General features: G+C 35.0%; 1 protein-coding gene across 1 annotated transcript in view; it reads left to right on the top strand.

The window, feature by feature from the left end:
* Nucleotides 1-1,321: 1,321 nt before the first annotated feature.
* LOC103270873 (usherin-like) overlaps nt 1,322-19,853 on the top strand; it is a 248,790-nt gene continuing 230,258 nt past the window's right edge. Inside the window, exons 1-3 of the mRNA XM_008068382.1 lie at nt 1,322-1,527; nt 2,174-2,862; nt 6,064-6,229. Coding sequence (XP_008066573.1) covers nt 2,378-2,862; nt 6,064-6,229 — 651 coding nt within the window. The 5' untranslated portion in view covers nt 1,322-1,527; nt 2,174-2,377. The remainder of the gene's footprint in view (nt 1,528-2,173; nt 2,863-6,063; nt 6,230-19,853) is intronic.

Below are 19,853 nucleotides of genomic sequence, written 5' to 3'. Positions count from 1 at the left end.
ACTTACTTTTATTATTATTGACAGGGTCTTGCTATCACCCAGGATGGAATACAGCAGTGAAGTTATGGCTTCAGCCTCAAACTTTCAGGCTCAAGGCATCCTCCCACCTCAACCTCCCAAGTAGCTAGGACTACAGGTGCATGCCACAACTCCAGGGCAATTTAAAAAATTTTTTGTAGAGATGGGGGTCTTGCTATTTTGCTCAGGCTAGTGTGAAACTTCTTTCCTCAAGTGATCCTCTTTCCCAAACCACTGGGATTACAGGTGTGAGACACCACACCTGGTCCTAAAATTTGTTTTTAATAAAAATTACTATTGTAGGAATGCTATAATTAATAAGTAGAGAATAGAATATTTTGACAAAAGGTGATAAAAGGTTTCCTCTGGAAGCACCTAGTTCCAATGGATAAAGTTGATACATAAAATGGTTGTGGTTTCTGGCTTTCTCTTGGGAAATAAATTAAAGAGAATCTGAGACAGGACAATTTTGGTTTGTCCTTGACTGCTTTACTAAAAAGAACTACCACGAAACATTCCTCATTCCTGAACATTACTGTAAATATGATAACTTATAGAGGACAAAATCACAATTGGCCAGTCGTTTCCCAAATAGGTTTTTCATTTTTAAGACACAAGAGGAAGGCTAGAAGTACTAGTTGGTTTAGAATATTTCTCATCTGGGATGAGCTATCCCAGATGGCAGAAAAGAGAGAGTTTTGGAAGGAGTAGGAACTCTGTAGAATTGACTACAAACATGTGCACATAAACACACACGTGTTCATATCCAATAAGGCAGCCAAAAAGTCATCAACAATCCCAGTGCTTCTATAGTTTAATTAAAATCACTGATTGTTTTCAAACCCAATATTTAGAGATACATCAGATGGTATTCATACTCTACGGAAGTATGTGTAGTTAGGAGAGGGTACCTGGGTGAAAGATATAGCAACAATTGAATGGTCAACAGTAACTTCCATGTTTTTTCCATGTGTCAAACTATTAGGGCATCAATATGTTAAGGCTGAGAATCCCATTTTGTATCCCCCATCAAAAACAAAACAAAACAAAACAAAACGAGCACTAGAAATGATTCTTGTGTCTCTGTCTAATAGTGGCAGATCATTTTGATTAAGGGAATTAAATAGATTAAGGTGCACGAGAGCAGGAAAGAGGAGGGGCAAGAGGGGGGATTATGGGATAAGGTGTACTGCTACTTTAAAATTATGCATGCATGGACCCATCCGGGTCCCTCCCACTGCTTGAGGTACCCGGTGAAAGCTTGAGGAGTTCAGTTCCTGGAGGGTCACCACGCAGACTACGCTCTGAGTTTCAGGTAACTAAGTGCTTGCTGTGCAGAGAACTTTACCTGGGCACCCAAGTCTTCCTTCCAGCATTCCTGCTGCTACTGCCTATTTGCTAAGAGTAACCAGGGGTTTCAACAGCGTTGCCAGGCAACGAGGGACAGCGGTCCTGTTGAAGAGCCATTTGTCACACTAAGGGGACTGGTTGAAATGCAATAAAGAAATGGTAACTCAGCTTATTTATCAGTACAATTACTTGCACTGTCTTACGTATCCATATTTAACCTACAAATATGTAGTCATATGAGGAAACATTAACACAAGCATTTTGCTAAATATTAAAGCATAGGACAGACAGATGGTGTTGGGTTTCTAATCAGCTTTACTGCGAGCTTAAAGTTGCTGCACATGCTGGGATAAGGGAAAGGCCCAAAATGCTTTGCCAGCTTTATTTTGGGCATCTGCAAGTTAGCTCTGGGTTACAACATACGGTGTATGCGTAAAGAAAATCTATACAATTCTTTACATTGTTAACTACGATAGATAGTGCTAATACCATGAGGGTGGAGTAACAATCTAAAATTACTATATGGTGAAATGTATTATTACTAAACACACACACACACACACACACACACACACACACACACACATAACTGTCTGTTCTGTGGACTTATAAAACGCTTAATTTGTCCAATAACATCAAGATATTTACCAAAAGAATGAGTATTTTACTCTAAGCACTGTACTTCAACATGCTTTTTGAGAAGTTCAGTAGTGTTTCTTGTTAGCTCCAAATCCTCGTACTTAGGATAAACTTCAGTTTTAAAGATGCAGCAGCTTTTTCTTGACACTGTGTTTTTGATTCTCAGATACCAGCTGCTACTCATGTCTTCGCCATTGCTAAGAACATCTTGGGTATTACCTCAGTGTGAAAACGTGTCTGCAGTTTCCTGAAAATGGAGAATCTCAACATTACTTAAAGTATCCTGCTTTAAAGTGTTGCTGGCAAGTGGCACGGGCCTCATTATTTATTTAGGAATGCTTTATCCGGAGGAGAATGCTTTTTTATAAACATGAATTGCCTCGTTCTCTCGCTGGGCTTCGGCTTCTTATTTCAGGTCATTGAAACATTGATCTTTGCCTATTTTGCTTCGATATCGTTGGCTGACTCACGGGGTCTTTTCCCAAGGCTGGAGAATGTGGGAGCTTTCAAGAATGTTTCAATTGTGCCAACTCAAGCAATGTGTGGACTCCCAGACCGAAGCACTTTTTGTCACAGCTCCGCTGCTGCTGAAAGTATTCGGTTCTGTACCCAGCAGTTTTGCATTCAGGACTGCCCATACAGATCTTCAACTCCTACCTACACTGCCCTTTTATCAGCAGGCCTCAGTAGCTGCATCACTGCAGACAAGAATGATCTGCATCCTAACTCCAGTAATAATTCTACAAGTTTTATTTTTGGAAATCATAAGAATTGCTTTTCTTCTCCTCCTCCTCCAAGGCTGGCGGCGTCATTTACTCTAGCTGTGTGGTTGAAACCTGAGCAAGAAGGTGTAATGTAAGTAGGAGTGTGGGTGTAAGCTTTCCCAGGACCCTGAAAAATCAGTCGTAGGGAAGATTATTGCAACTGAATTTCAAACTACATACAGAGGCTAACAATACGATGTTCATGCGATTGAAGACTGACTTCTTTCTACATTATTACCCTTTCTTTCAAGTTTACAATCCAATTGTTTTGATTTTTTTCCCCCTTCTTCTATGAATGAAGTAGACCATAAAAAAAATGTGTCAAAATAGTTCATTGCAGGCAGACATGTTTACACCTGAATCATTTATTTCCTATGGGTTAGCTAAACATTTGGTCTTAGCCTTCAGAGACTAAACTATACTCAGGGTGGGGTTTAACGCATGGGGACTAGTAATACAAATAATTGATATTCTCAAAGTCTTGGTCTAGGACTCTATAGACAACTTGTCCCTACTAGGATATAAAAATTTCATTAGGCAGATAACTGTCTTAGGTCTTAGGACTATGTTTTAATCATCCTCATTACCTCAAGAAAAGACGTTTGTTTGAATCATGGAGGAAGTTCAATAATATGAGCTGAATATATAAATAATACTCCGTCTTTAAAAAGATAGATTTTAGGCCTTTACTTTGTGGTGTTTTTATTTTTCCAATTAGTAAGGAAATATTTAGTTAAGTGCAAGAGATTCTCAAAAGCTTTTAGGCTATTGATCCCAGAGAAATGCCTTCAATGAGTTTGCAGTGGGGCTTCCTATCATTTTTTGGGTTCGTTTATTTAATCACCTGTTTTCATTCTATAGTCTTTTTTCAAGCTGATATGTAATGGTTTCTCCCTAAATATTTAGAGCCAACTTGGAAATTTTAGTGAGTACGACAGTTTTGAGGCATTTTTGCTTATCTTTTGTCTTCCTGTAGGGCTTTTGGCTCTTTCCCTGGTGACATTTTCTTTGTGTGAGAGTGTTGGCTGGATATCTAAAAACTTGTGAAACAAACCAGAAAAGTCTTACAATCTCATAAGCAAATATGACTTAAATGTCTTTGGTGTTTAGTTTCAAGTTGCCAAATGAAAGTTGGCGTGTCTTCATTTTGTTTTAAATTTGGATTGAAAATTAATCACAAACCGTTTTCCCTATTTTTATGGTTCCCCTAAAGAAAACTTTGTTTTCTTACTGTTTGAAATTCCAATAAATCCAAGAGATTCAGTTTATGTAACTAGTATCCAAAGGGTCTTAAAACATTGTCTCTTGACAAATAGGGATAGGATAAAATATTTTTCCAAGCTTATAGAGACATATCTGTACAAATTCATCTCTATTGGCATCATTTTGCATAAATAAGACAGAGGAGTATTTATAGAGTTGGTGGCACATGGCTTATGGTTTCTAGAGTTCCTTGAATCAAGGTCGTTTTCAAAACTAAAATACCTATGGGAATTGGGGGAATTTCGGGGTGTTTGCACTAGATAAGTAAAACAAACAAAACATGGATTATCCAATTATTGTTTATTCAGGAGCAGAATAAATCCAGTTCCTAAATATTTTGCTACCTGCCTTCCTCTCACATTTATTATCTACCAAAGCTGGTATGTTTACAAGCAAACAAAATAGCAAGGAAGATAATCAATAACATATTAAGAATTGCATTTTCAGTAAGCTTGGGGAAATAAGTCTGTATTTGGTAAATACATTCTTGAATAATGGTCAAATTCTCACTTGTAGATTTCAATTCAAGAAAACGAATAAAGGCAATCTCTTCTTAGATTATTTAAGACCTGGAGACAGAAGAATAGTAGCAAACTCTTTTATTCCTGTAAATTAGAAATATGCAACTACTGAGGGTTAAAAAAGAGAATTTGCAGTATAATTTATATAAAACCTTTATTTCCACTCATACAAAACATCATGTCATGTAAAACTATTTTCCTAAATTAAAAATATACTTGCTTTAATAAATTATTACTAAATATATGTACAAAATATAGTAAAACAGTGACAATAAAAGAGACACTATCAGTATTCTCCAATCTTATTCTTACCTACAATTCAGGAAAGAATACATGCAAATGAGAATAAATGATTTGTGAAAAATGCACCCCTTAAGGAAAATTTTAAAACATTTTTAGCAGTAATTCTGGAATGGCCCAATTTTGCATTTGCCTCATTGTTACTTTCTACTATTTGATCACTAACTCATTTTTTGAGGGCTACTGAATATCCAGTATGCTTGTATCATCAGAATACACATGATCTATATGATCTAGTGGAGAAGACATATGGATCAGTGCTGTTACATAGGCAGCGTAGTCTATTATATGAGCATAAAGGGAGGACACTTAACCAACTTTGAGAAGGGAGAAAGGTTCCAGGATCAGGCATAATCACAGAGAGATACTGAAGCTAAATAGGAGGTGACCAGGTGAAGAAAGGAACCCAAGGTCTGGAAGGTATGCCACTGTAATAAGGATAGAGGTAATTTAAAAAAAAGATTTGATAACTCGCCTGACACAAGACCTAGAATTTTCTAAAAATTCTTCTATTTGATCAAAAATATTATTTCACTATGTTCTTAGAAGATTCAATGACCTTTTGCCCAATAGTTTTAACATTATATTAGTGCCTCAATTAGACTATGTAGTCATGGAGAGGTAGCCAGTCATCTTACAGCCACTGGCTTTGGCTTCTGGTCAGTTGACGATGGGGTAAGTAGAGACAATAGCTGTCCATTCTCCATTTCATCATGCAAATTTAACAGAGTGATTCCGACTTCAGGCCTAGCAATTTAGAGCCTTCCACGGACACTAAATTCTCTTTACAGTAAAAAAGAGAGAAAGAGAGAAAGATTTGCGCTGGTGACTCAATACCCAAGCGGGATGTAGCGTGTTGTACCACTTCCTATAAAAGAAATAGCAGAAGAACTAATGAGCCAAAAGACTAAATGTTAGTTTTGCAGTATGATTCAACCGCTTTAGTTTCCATCATGAATCTCTAATGAAGGATGTTGAGGCTCTGGGGAATATATTGTAAATAAAAGTCCTATTTTTTATTGAAATAAAAGGGCTACTTCATTGGAATAAACTTACTTGGAATACAATGACATTCAGTCACTTATTTATAGTGTATCATTCTGAGTGAAGTTTGGGGTCATTTTAATACCACTGTCCATGCACAATGCCTTAGCATGTCTTTTTGGTTGGATGCTGACCTTTTCTTTCTTTTCTGGTTGCTTCCTAAGGTGTGTTATAGAAAAGACAGTGGATGGGCAGATTGTGTTCAAACTTACAATATCTGAGAAAGAGACCATGTTTTATTATCGCACAGTAAATGGTTTGCAGCCTCCAATAAAAGTAATGACACTGGGGAGAATTCGTGTGAAGAAATGGATTCATCTCAGTGTGCAGGTGAGTAAAATAAAAAATATTTAACATTTGGTTAAACACAAGGATCCATCTTCCTTTCTCTCCTTTAAATGGCAACTACTCACAAAATCTGCAAAAGTATCTTTCAGATTTTAAGTATATATGAATGACAACTAAGAGAAAAAAATTTAAATGACCTAACAATGTATCTCTTGATATACTAGCAATTCTCCCCTAAAAATTGCTGCAAAAGCTTCCACGGAAGCTTAAGGACAATGCTACTTATAGTAATAATATCCTCAGAAAATTTTTTGTTTCATTTGGTTAGTATATTCTGTTTTCTTTAAAAATGTGTAAGTGTTCTTTTGATGCTTAGTACCAATTTTACTAGTCATGGTTGTATTAAAACTTCTCCCTGATTTTTACATCTGTCTTTCTCAGATAGCATCTGATGATGTGAATAAAATTTGGCTGTTGCATTAAAATGGTGACCTTAGAACTAATGAACTTTACACTTGAGGCACTCGAAAGGTGTTATATTATTATTTTAGTTGTCAACCACAGTTTGTATGAGCCTTAGAAGTTGCTAAAGGCTGAGATAACTGTGAGACGTTTGGTATTTACAGTCTTCAGAATAGAGGCACACTTCATCTTTTTGTCTTTTCAGGGCACTGCAATGACCAGCATAGCAGAAAGCTCCCCTTGCCTTTCAAACTGGTGGTATCGAGTACCACATTTCCTAGTATGAGCTCTCATAAGGGCATTCCACATGGATCTCATTCCTCATTCATTTTATGCAAATTATCTTTGATTACTCACTTTTTTTTTTACCCTGAAGCAGGTAGTGAATGGACTATCTCAGAGGGTCTTGAGAATTGTTATTTGGTTTTAAAGCATTAGAATATGAGTTCAGCAAATGCATTTGTCAGGGAGCAGCGTTTTCACACACCCCTTGGCCGACATCAGACTCTGTCTATAGGACATGATGGTTTCAGTCTCAGTGCTTATTCTCCACCTGATCAGTAGTTAATGAATAGAGAACACATTTGTCCAATATTTGGAAATTGTCCGTTGTACTCACTGACCAGTACAGCAGAATTGGATTTTAATGTTAAAAATGTGGAAATAGAAACTGCTAAAGAAAGATAAGCTCTTGAGCCGGTCTCGGTGGCTCAGCCTGTAATCCCGTGCCTTTGGGAGGCTGAGGTGAGTGGATTTCCTGAGCCCATGGGTTCGAGACCCGCCTGGGCAGCGAGACCTCATCTCTACAATAAATCAAAAAATTAGCCGGGCATGGTAGTGCATGCCTGTAATTCCGGCTACTTGGAAGGCTGAGGTGGAAGGATTGCCGGAGCCCAGCAGGTCGAGGCTGCGGTGGCCGGGAGTGGCCACTGCACTCCAGTCTGGGCAACAGAGTGAGACTCCAACTCAAAAAAAAAAAAAAAAAAAAAAGAAAGATAAGCTCCAGAAGACACCAGATAGATGTTTGTTGCATATTTTTGTATCAACAATGATGAAACAATTCTTTTTACTTCCCTTTATCTTGTCTTATCTGTGAAACTGTGCCATGTTTTGGCAGGCAGTATTACATTAAAAGCTTTACAAATAAAGTTTAAAATCTAAATGCAGAGAGGTAACCATGACTGAATTACTCTCTTGGGAATGAAATGCTCTTAGAGTGCCTATTGAAATCAGCATTATCATTTCAATACATGTCAAATATGAATCATTTCCTAGTTTAGGCAAAATTTCTTTATAAATCTTTAAATCTTCCCCTTATTTCAAGAAAAGGTTAAAGTACTTATGATTTAATGAGCCTGCTTTATTTCATAACTGTTGGACTATAAGAGAAAACTTGTCCTTTCCAATTTGTACACTTCTTTTATTTTTTTTTTGCATAAGTTTTTAACTATTCTACATTTTATATTAAAACTATAGAACTAAGTGATCATAAAACATTCAAAAAACCATTCAGATCTGTCATTTATTCATTTAGCACTTATTGAATGTTTTTGGGATACCCAGCATTATGAGACTCTAGATTCATTCAAATGAAAATTAAGCAGCAACTGTTTACTGTAAGTTGGAGAGTTATATAAGATTCCTTCAAATTGGATACCAGTCTGAGTTATATTTAAGCTATTATGAAATTTGTTATTATTTATTTATTTATTCATTTATTTAGAGACGGGGATGTTGCTGTATTTCTTAGTCTAGTCTCGTGCTCCTGGGTTTAAATGGTCCTCCCCCCTGAGCCTCTCAGAGTGCTGGTATTATAGGGGTGAGCCATCATGCCTGGCAGTATGATGAAATTTATAAGACTCCATATAAAAATGTTTAATCAGAAATATGCTCAATGCTTAAAAGTTGTTATAGGAAATAGTGGGAAGGACAGGACATTAGGAGTTGGGAAATTTGATTTAGGTAATGTGACTCTGTAGTCTTCAGAAATTCGTTTGACTCAGTTTTCTCATTTATGTAATGAGAGAATTGGACTAGATGATGTCCTGTTGAAATGAAGCCCCTTGAATTCTGCATAAAATATTAAGTGGAGTGTAGTGGGAGGCACAATTAATTAAATGATGGCAAACTGTTGAATTGTGTATTTAGTTACAGAACCAACGCCTCCAATAACTGGTGCTCAGTCTTGTGCTTTTGTTCTGCTTTCTCATGCTACCTGGTATTTATACAAAAATATTTTCTGATATATTTTGTGGTCAAGATCTAGAAAAATGCAGCTTGTTACTCTTTCATTGTGTAACTGGGAAGAACATTTGTGGAAAAAGTATTTTAATATAAAATCGAATTGACTCACTGTTGTATTATTATGTCATGCATCTATACCCTGTTTAATTTTGGGATTAGGATTTCTATCATGCCAGACATAGGATAGAACAAATCATTAATAATCTGGTTTAGTCAAGTTTCAAACTGTAAGTCTGTACTTAGTGTGAAATGGATATTTTCACTCATCTTCCAAATGACCAGAAGTTGATGAATTAATGTAGTATGTGTTTTTGTGTAAGTGTAAAAATAAAACCTATACCTCTGTTCATGGAATGGCTCAGATATCATAATTTTACTCACAAAGATCTGGTGGCATAAAATTAATTAACAGATCTAATCTTACACCTTATCTCAGACAGTTCACTTACTTTCAGCTTCCCATCAGCAAAATCAGAATTCTAATTTACCAAAATCAGAAAAAAAAGAAATGGTTTTAATAATTACATATTTGGGCAAAAAATATGCCAGGAAATGCCAGACATAGTAAACACTGGAGATCTAATTTTCTAAACAAAAAGTTACTCAATAGTGTTATAAGTAATGAATCTAACAGATTTTATTCCAAAACTAACACTTTGAAGCTTCAACCTGTTGGAAAATGATTAGTTTTTAAATTAATATTCATTCAGGGACTTGAATCTGACAGAAATACCAATTGAAATTTTACTTTCGGGTTTAATATATTGGCTATTTCAAGTTATATCAAGCTAAAATTTATTATGTCATATTTTTATACTAAAACTGGGAAAATCAATTCAGACTTTTTATTATCAAATAGGGAACACTGAAAATATTAGCAGATTTTTTAAGCTTAGTTTTCATATTGAATCAGTACATGCTGTGGTTATTGTAAGAGTTTTGAAATATTTAACATAATTTTATGTTAGCGTTTTGTTATGGATTGGTAGGTAAAACAACTTGGAAATAAATGCATTTAGTTGCATATCAATTAAAAGTAAAAATTCTGAGTTTTATATGGAAATACTGTTTGCCCTTAAGCAGTTCTACCCATTTTATAATACAAATAGCACCAAAGAATCAGCAGTATAGTCACCCCTCCAGTAATTATACTGAATTGCAGTAAAACAATGAAACTATAATTTGAAACTGATGAAATACTACAACTGTGGAACTAAGAAATTATTTAGCAATGGACTTGTTCACAATGCTATGCTATTTTGTGGGCTTCTTGATACATTGACAATTCAAGAGCCACAGATGATTCTAGCTACAGTAGTGTGAAAAAGAGCAATTCTTATATGATACAATAAAAGAAAAAATGCATGGGTAAATAAAGTTTTAGGAATCAATAGATGAGGGATAAGTGTTTCATAATCATAGGTTTTTCATGACGTATGTTCTTTTGATTTATGTATTCAATCTGAAAAAGGAAAACTATTGATGCTTTTGGAGAAAAAGAAAATGCAATTTAACCAACATTTGTTAGAGTAGATAAACCAAGTCTCTCAATTAATCTCTGAACCATATGCCCATGTGCACACTTTATAAAGGTGTTTCCACATTCCTATTGATTGAGGGAGCATAAAACACCATGCTGCCTTTTGAAAGCTTCCTCATTCAGTTCAGTAAGCTCTATGGCCTGAGATTCTCAGAGGAGCATCTCATTCCAACCTCCAACCCCACTCCAATAGAATCTTAGTCCATATTGTTCCTTTAATAATTTTTATTGCATTTCACTCTGATTCTGTCTGTATATGTGCAGGCAAGTATGCATGCATATAAGTGCTTTGTTTATTTCTGCAAAGCCTTCTCTTTACATCTACTCAGCTAAATATCCTTCAAGTGAGTTGAATAGTTTTGGGTTACTCAAACAAAGCCGAGATTAATTGAATGTAATGAAGTTTTTCAGAATAATCATTAAAAATTATAATAGTTTTTATTATTGAGCATTGACTTAAGTGTACTATATTAAACATTTTATATGCTTTTTAAATGCTAATAATAGTTGTATGGCATTGACCTATATTATTTCCATTATAAAGATGAGAAAAATGAGCCTTAGGGAATTTAAATTGCCTGCTTACATTTACAGTCTCAAGTTTATCTGAACTTAAACTAAAAATAACAAATTGCCATGAAATTAGGTCACTCAGAAGATCTAAAGTATAATTAGTTTTCAAAGTTCTCTGAGCCCAAACCAAACAAAACACAAACCTACAGGAAATGAAAAAATTGTAATGTAGAAGTGATTTTTATATGTATATTTATATTTATTTGTAATGTAAATATTTATAATGCTTCACATATTTACATGATTTATACAAATAAGTTCAATATATTTAAAACCATATCCCTCACTGATATGAGTGTTTTAAATGTACAACAGAATGTAATTTTGTATAAAGTTTTGCTCAATATTTCTATTGGTTTATGGCAGCTAGTATATATTACGATGGCTTAACGAAAGAATATTCCCCTTAAGCCATCCTGATCACCTGACCCACGCCATACAGATCCAATCCTTGTTATGACAAAATATTAACAAGAGAACACTTCCTACATGAGTATGGAGGGGTGTAAGACCATACAAGTAAAAAATAATTATTCTCTTTGCATTGTTTGCATGCGATTTAAAAATATGCTATTTAGTAAAAAAGCAAGGCTTTAATTCTTGAAATTTTAGTTAAGAATTGTGGAATTGAGCAGAAATGGCATAACTCCTCAAAATGTTAGGATACCCATTACAAATTGGAAATAAACATGAACTCAATCTGTTTAGCTTAAGTCATGCATTTGAACATATAAAGAATATAATATCTGATAAAACACTTTATAGCCTGTAAGTTCCTGCTATGATGCAACTTATAGTCTATTTGAAAGATAAGACAAGCAAATAATTATACCAATAAAAGCAAAATTGTAAGTGTGATAAGTTCTACAGGATTACATGAAGAAAGATTTGATCAAACCACTGAGGTCAAAACAGTTTTTGTTGAAAAATTATATTAAACAAGGGCATTAGTTTTGGGCCGGCCCTAAAATACTGTCAGAAACTGGGTGGCTTAAAACAGTATAAATGTATTGTCTCACTGTTCCAGGGACTAAAAGTCTGAAATCAAAGTGTTGGTAGAGCCATGCTCCCTCTGAAACTATAGAAAGAATCCTTCCTTGCCCGTTTCATCATCTGGTGATTGCCAATAGTCTTTGGCATCCCTTAGCTTGTAGAAGCATTACTCCAACCTCTGCCTTCATTATCATATGGCCATCTTCTCCCCCCATGTGTCGGTGTCGTCTTTCCTTTTTATAAGGACTCCAGTCATTCTGGATTAGGGTCCATTCTAATCCAGTATAGTTCATTTTCACTTGATTATATCTAAAAGATGCTACTTAAATAAGGTCACTTAAGAGGCAACAAAGTTTAGGGCTTCAATATCTTTTGGGTGAACATAATTCAACTAGAGCAAGACATATTCAAAAGAATGCACAGGGTTCAACTAGGCAGAGAGTAGAAGAAGATTTCGTGCACACATAGAAAACAGTGCAAAGCTCTTTTGTTAAAGGGAACATGTCGCATATAAGAGACTAAAAGACCAATGTGGTTAGAGTGCAGCAAGCAAAGTGGGGCATGGTATGAAATGAGGACAGAACAGTTGGAAGAGGCTATATTTTAAAGAACATCATTGAACATGTTAAGATTTTTTAAATGGAACTTTATTGAAATGTTTTATATAAAGGGCAGGAGATGGGGGATGAGCGGAAGAAGGGAAAAATGTATGATGTATGACAGTCACAGATTATCTTTTCCTAAAGACTTTGACTGCAGTTAGGGAGAATGATTTGCCTGAAGACCAGAGTGAAGAGTTTTCACGGTCCTTTCATGGCCCAAATGAGATACAAGTATTTCTTGGATTATGAAAACAACAGTAAACATGCAAAGTGATCAGCTTTTAGAGCAGTTTAGGAACTAAAATTAACAGGCTTGCTGATGGAAGGAATGTGGAATTTGAGGGAAAAGGAGTTGCTGATGAATCACTGCTTTCTGGCTTACATGATTGTGGGGCTAATGGTTTTATTTGCCCAAGCAGAAACACCAGAAGAGAACCTGATTTTTGATACACAGCACATATGAATTAGACCTCAGCTTGGGATAACAATTCTCATCTGTAGAAATTAGCATCATTGAGAAATTTAAAAAAATATTCTGGTACATAACTCCTCAAAATGTTAGGGTACCCATTACAAATTGGAAACAAACATGAACTCAATCTGAACCTATTATGTCTTCACTGGTCTGGGTGGGGCCCATGCATTATTCATTACTTCTTTCCTGCCTTGATTAATTAAAAAAGTGCATAACAAAATAAAATAACTAGAATTCAAGGCAGGAAATGATCAACTCCAATTCCGATATGTCAGAGAAAATACATAGAGATGGTGGGATGTATGTTACCTCTTGAAGGATAGATAGGTTTTTGATATGTGCAAAAGAGGAAGAAAGATGGAATTCTGTTCAGGAGGAACAGAGAAACAATACCCTGGAGACAGAACTAGAGAAAGGTATCTGTGAGAGAGAGGAGTGTGAGTTACTTAGAAACAAATGTATTGTGTAGTAGATAAAAAAGGTTGAAAAAGTAGCTTAGAGTTTTACATACAGTTATGAATTTTTTCTCCCATAGTTGACTCTTGGTGTTTTTTTCACCTGCTTCTAATCCAATCTACTCAATAACTGATATTAAATTATATAACCATTAGTATACAGTACTCCCTTATCCTCAGTTTCCTTTCTGTGGCTCCATGTGGCCTGAAAATACCAAAGGAAAAATTTCAGAAATAAACAATTCATAAGTTTTATTTTATTTTATTATTTTTAAATGTTTATTTATTTATTTTTGAGTTGAGGTTTTACTCTATGGCCCAGGCTGGAGCGCAGTGGCACAATCATGACTCACCACAGCCTCAAACTCCTGAACTCAGGTGATCCTTTTGCCTCAGCCTCCGGAGTAGCTGGGACTATAGGTGCACACCACCACACCTGGCTAATTTTTTGATTTTTTTAATAGAGAGATGTGGTTTCACTATGTTGCCCAGGCTGGTCTCTAACTCCTGGGCTCAAGCAATCCTCCCACCGTGGCCTCCTATAGTGTTGTGAGCAATTAATAAGCTTGAAATTGGGAACTGCTCTGTATAATGTGATGAAATCACCTGTGGTCCCGCTACCTGCTGTCTGGGACATGAATCATCCCTTCATCCAGTGGATTCATGCTGGATAGACTTTCTGGCCCTCAGTCACCTGGTAGCCTTCTTAGTTATCAGATCAATTATTCTGGTATCATAGTGTTTGTGTTAAGCAACCTTTATTTTATGAGTTAATGGCTCCAAAGCACCAGAGTAGTGATCCTGGCAATTCTTATATGCCAAAGAGAAGCTATAAGGTTCTTCCTTTAAGTGAAAAAAGTGAAATTTCTTGAATTAATAAAGAAAAAAATTGTATGCTGAGGTTGCTAAGATTGACAGTAAAAATTAATCTTCTATCCATGAAACTGTGAACAGTATATTGTTGTAATTATTATACTTTATTGTTTTTGTTGTTAATCTCTTATTGCACCTAATTTATAAATAATCCTTATCATAGGAATGTTTGTATAGGCAAAAATATAGGGTTTGATACTATCTGTGGTTTCAGATATCTACTAGAGGTCTTGAGATGTATCCCCAGCAGATAAAGGGAGGACAACTATATATACAATATATATGTATATACCAAAGACAAGAATTTTGTTTAGCTAATGTGTATAAAAATATCATCACAAAGCTACATTACAATGTTTACCTTTTACAAGTCTGGATGTTATTAATCTCATATTTTATAGCAAAAATTTTAGTTCAGTAAAAACTTACCCATGGAAACACTTCCAATCAAGCCAACAACAAGCCATGAATAAATTAGCATCTTTCCTAACTGATATTTGAAGAATTTAGCAATTACTTATTTTTGCTAGAAAATGGCTTATTCTCAGTCAATAGCTATAAAATTTATAATAAATGTAAAAAGCAAATATATACAAATATGAGGGGGACTCCAAAAAAACTGGAATTATTTTTTGGAGGATAGGTCCTTTGTAGTACAGGCTTCCTCTACTAGATAAGTGTTCTAGGAACCCATTGGTATCAGTGTACCAGCTAGAGTTGTGAGAAGCTGCATTCGGCTTCAGTGAATTTTTTTTGGAGATTCTTTCAATGCATTTGCTTATTTCATGATGGGTTATTTACTAGTGCACCTTCCCACACATAGTGAGTGTTCAGCAGTTTCTGAAAAACAATATATGCCTCACGCCCCACCCTCCCTATTCACCTGATCTTGATCCGGGTACCTTTTTTGTTGTTGTTTCCCCTTAAGAAAAAAAAATTCTTGGAAGGATTTTCTACACATTTTGCCAGTGTGGAAGAGGTGACACACACACACACACACACACACACACACACAGCAAAAGCACTAAAAGGCATCAAAATTGATGAGTTCAAAAACTGTTTTGAGCAGTGGAAAAAGCATTTTGATAGGTGTATTGCATCAAACTGAGAGTGCTTTTGAAGATGACTGAAGTTTAAACATGTAAGAATAAATACACAATTCTTTATAAATAAATTCCGGGCTTTTTTGGGCCCCCCTCATATATTGCACGCGTATTACATATACTACTAAAATTGAAAACTGCTATAAAGTAAGAGTATTTTCCAACATTCACTTATTTTTTTCAACAATCTCTAGTCTTGAAATGCCACTATGGTAATTCTGTCAAATTTGTAATAGTTAAAATTTGATGGCAATGGCTTTCAAAACCTATGTTATCTAATGGAATTGTCATTTATATTATATATTTTCACCTAAAAGTCAAATATAATAAGACCTAGATTATTTTTGCTGTTTTTCTTGGTGGTTATTTTAGCCAAAGGGCTAACTGATGCCTTCGGTTATACATGAACAATTCCTTCTAAAGTCAGAAAGAATAGTGTGCATATTACCTGGGGCAGAATTTGGCCTATGGTATGATTCACTTGGTAATGGAATGGAGAATATGACTTTATTTAAACATGGACTTGAATAGTTTTATTTTCCATACTGTTTCCTTTGGTGTTCCTCTCTCTAAAATGCAACATTCAAAAGTATTCCATGCAGCTGTATTGTCTTGAATGCATACAAGGGCGTAATTCAAGACACTAGTTTAGATATCCGTATATGCCAAGGACAGAGCAATTAAAATAAAAAAAGACAACTTTTCCAAGAATGGGAAAATCTTTACTAGGATAGCAAATTTTCCTGTAATCTAACAACAGCAAAAAATTATAGTTATTTATAAATTATGTATAATTACATATAATTTCTTATGTTAGATATAGAAATTTAATTCTGCCCCCTAAAGACCACATGAAATAATTCTGAAAAAAGTTGGACTGTATATTCTAGAAGTAGGAAAAAACGATTCATTTTTGTTTATGCTGGCTATTCAATTGTTTTCAACCTAGGGAGGGAGGAAGGGAGGGAAATGGGAAACAAAGGAAGGAAGGAAGAGAAGAAGGAAGGAAGAAAGGAAGAAAAGAAAAGAAAGAAGAAAGGAAGAGGGAGGGAAGGATGAAAGTCATATGACTTGGGTGGGGATTTGTGGCAAAATCCAAGGCCAAGTTTTTCTTTGTAAGATGTTAAGGAACCTGAGAAGAAGGGTCAGCCTCATGCCAATTTCACTGTGTTTGAGATTACCAAGAAAGTTTAGATTATATATATATATATATAAATATATAATGTAATTTTAGATTGTTTGTTATTTTTCTTGATATAAACCCCTTGTGTTATTCTGGTTATTCGGTCCAAGTGCTTCATGTATTCATTTTGGGATGTTGGCACTTTAGGGGATTTATAAAAAGTGGGCGAGTTCAATGTTTGAATTGAATATGAGGTAGAATGAAAAGGTCAATCACAGGAATTAGCTGCAAATGAGATGAATTTTGTCGGAATGCACATTAAGTAAATAGTGACCATTATAATTTAATCCCTTAAAATGCCTGCAACAATATCAGACAGAGGATCTCAAAACACATGGGAAGGAGCTTTTACAGATATTAAATAGTTACAAGACTCCAGAAATTGTGAAAACTGGGAAGTACTGGGATCAGAAAAATCTAGCATAGGTAGTGCTTGTTTTTATATTTTAAAAACCACTTTATTGGGTCTGATTGACATATAAAATATGTACATGTTGAATGTATACAATTTTATGAGCTTGAAGATAAATATATACCCATGAAACTATCACCATAATCTATACCATAAACATATACATCGGTTTGTTTATTTTTAATTAACTTTTTTTTAGATAACTGTATGCTCACAGGCAATTGTGAGAAATAATAGAGATCCCCTGTACCCCTTAATCATTATCTCTTTTTGGTACTTCTTGTATAACTATGATACACTATTACAACCAGAATATGGACATTGATATAATCCATCTGTATTACTCAGATTTCCTATTTTTCTTATACCCCTGTGAGTGTGTGTGTATTTAGTTTTATACAATTTTACCACAATTTTATCTACCACAATCAAGTTGCAGAGCAGTTTGTTCCATCCCTACAAAGACAACTCATGCATCCACCTTTTCCTTTGCCCCACTGCTGCCCCAGGTATCTAACTTCTGGAACTACTATTTTGTACTCTATTTCTAAAATGTTGCCTTTTCAAAATGGTAGATACATAGAACCACACAATATGAAACATTTTGGGATTTTATCCACTCAACAGAATTTTGTGGAGGTTCATTCAAGTTATTAAGTGTATCGATAGCTCTTTTTATTGAACTGAGTAGTGTTCCATAGTATGGGTTTACCACAATGTATTTAACCATTTACCTGTTGAAGGACATGTAGGTTATTTCCAGTTTTTGCTCGTAGCACATAAAGTTAATAAAATACTTATATATAAGTTTTTGTTAACATACATACTTATTTCTCTGTAATAAACATTCATGAGTATAATTGTTGGGTCGTATGACAGTTACATGTTTAATGCTTAAGAAACTGTTTTCTAGAGTGACTGTACCACTTTATATTCCCACCAGTGATGTATGCATAATCCAGTTTCTCCACATCCTTGGTAGTATTTAGTTTTATTTCTATTTTTAATTTATTTTAGCCATACTGATAGGTGCTTTGTATATATTATTGTGGTTTTAATTTGCATTTCCCTAAGCATCTTTATATGCTTATTTGCCACTTGTGTATCCTATTTGGTGACATGTCTCCTTGTGTCTTTTGCCCATTTTCTTTTTTTTTTTGAGTTGGAGTCTCTTGTCACTCAGACTGGAGTGCACTGGCTGCTCCCGGCCACCGCAGCCTCAACCTGCTGGGCTCTGGCGAACCTTCTGCCTCAGCCTTCCAAGTAGCTAGAACTACAGGCATGTGCTACCACACCCGGCTATTTTTTTTTTTTTTAATTGTAGAGATGAGGTCTTGTAGAGTTGTCCAGGTGGGTCACGAACCTGCGGGCTCAGGCGATTCACTCACCTCGGCCTCCCAAGGCGTGGGATTATAGACTGAGCCACTGAGCCCGGCCCTTTTGCCCATTTTCTAATTTGATTGCTTATTTGTATCTTGTTGCTTTTATTCTCCTAACTGTCTTTCAGAGAGAAAGTTTTAATTTTGATAGGTCCAGTTTATATTGATAAATTCCCTTTTATGAGTTGTGCATTTTGTGTGTGTGTGTGTGTGTGTGTGTGTGTGTGTGTGTGTGTATATATATATATAGAGAGAGAGAGAGAGAGAGAGAGTTTGCTAGTGGATGTCCAAATTGTCCAGCAATATTAGTTGAAAAGGCTACCTTTTCTCCATTGAATTGCGTCTGCACATTTATAAAAACTTAGAAGAGATTTATATAGCTCTAATTTTGAATTATCTATTCTGTCCCTTAATCTATGTGTCTGTCCTTCCACCAATACCTCACCAAGGCTCTTGAAGATTGTAAACTTTAATACTTTAATATCTGGTAGAGTTAGTCCTACTTTATTTTTCTGTTTCAATTGTTTAAACCCTATTTCAGGGCCTATAACTTTTCATATAAATTTTACAATAAGTTTATCAATGTTTAAAAAATATCTTATTGAGATTTTGATAGGAATTGCCTTTAGATTTATGAATTAATTTGAAATTTTTTGCTGTGTTGAATCCTTTAATACAAGAGCATGGTATAAGTGTCTCAATTCATTTAGGTCTTCTTTGTTTTCTTTCATTGGCATTTTGTAATGTTCAGCATATAGATCCTGTTCATGTTTTGATAAGCTTATTCACAATTATTTAATTTTCTTTGTAGTAATTGTAATTGGTTTTGTGTTTAAAATTTTGGTTTCTACATGTACATGATATATAGAAATCTTATGGAGTTTTTTAGATTGAGCCTGTGTTTCAAAACTTTGCTAAACTCATTTTTATTGTTCTGGAAGTTCTTTTTTTTTTTTTTTTTTAAGTATGCGATCCAATGGTTTTCTAATACATTCATAAAGTTGTACAACCAACAGCTCACTTTTAGAACATTATCATTACACCAAAAAGAAAGTCCACATCTTTAGCATCACTGATCACCATTTCTTCCAACTTCACCAGTCAGAGGCAACAACTAATCTATTTCACGCCTTTATAGGTTTGCCTGTTCTGGACATGCCATATGAATGGAATCATAAACATGTGTTCTTTGAGACTGGCCTTTTTTTTTTTTTAAACATTTTTTATTTTAAAATCGTGGGGTACAGTTAAGAGTTAGGTATACAAATATGCATCGTTCAGGCACCTTTGTTGATAAGAGGTGTCTCCCCGTCCCCAGACAGATATTGACTACCGTTAATCCCACCTCCCTTCCCCTTCTCCCCCCCCTCAT

Source organism: Carlito syrichta, unplaced genomic scaffold, assembly GCF_000164805.1.
Source record: "Carlito syrichta isolate Samal-C Ts95f unplaced genomic scaffold, Tarsius_syrichta-2.0.1 Scaffold310619, whole genome shotgun sequence".
NCBI lineage: Eukaryota > Metazoa > Chordata > Mammalia > Primates > Tarsiidae > Carlito > Carlito syrichta.
The sequence above is the reverse complement of the archived record's forward strand: the minus strand, read 5'-3'. Positions and strand labels throughout refer to the sequence as shown.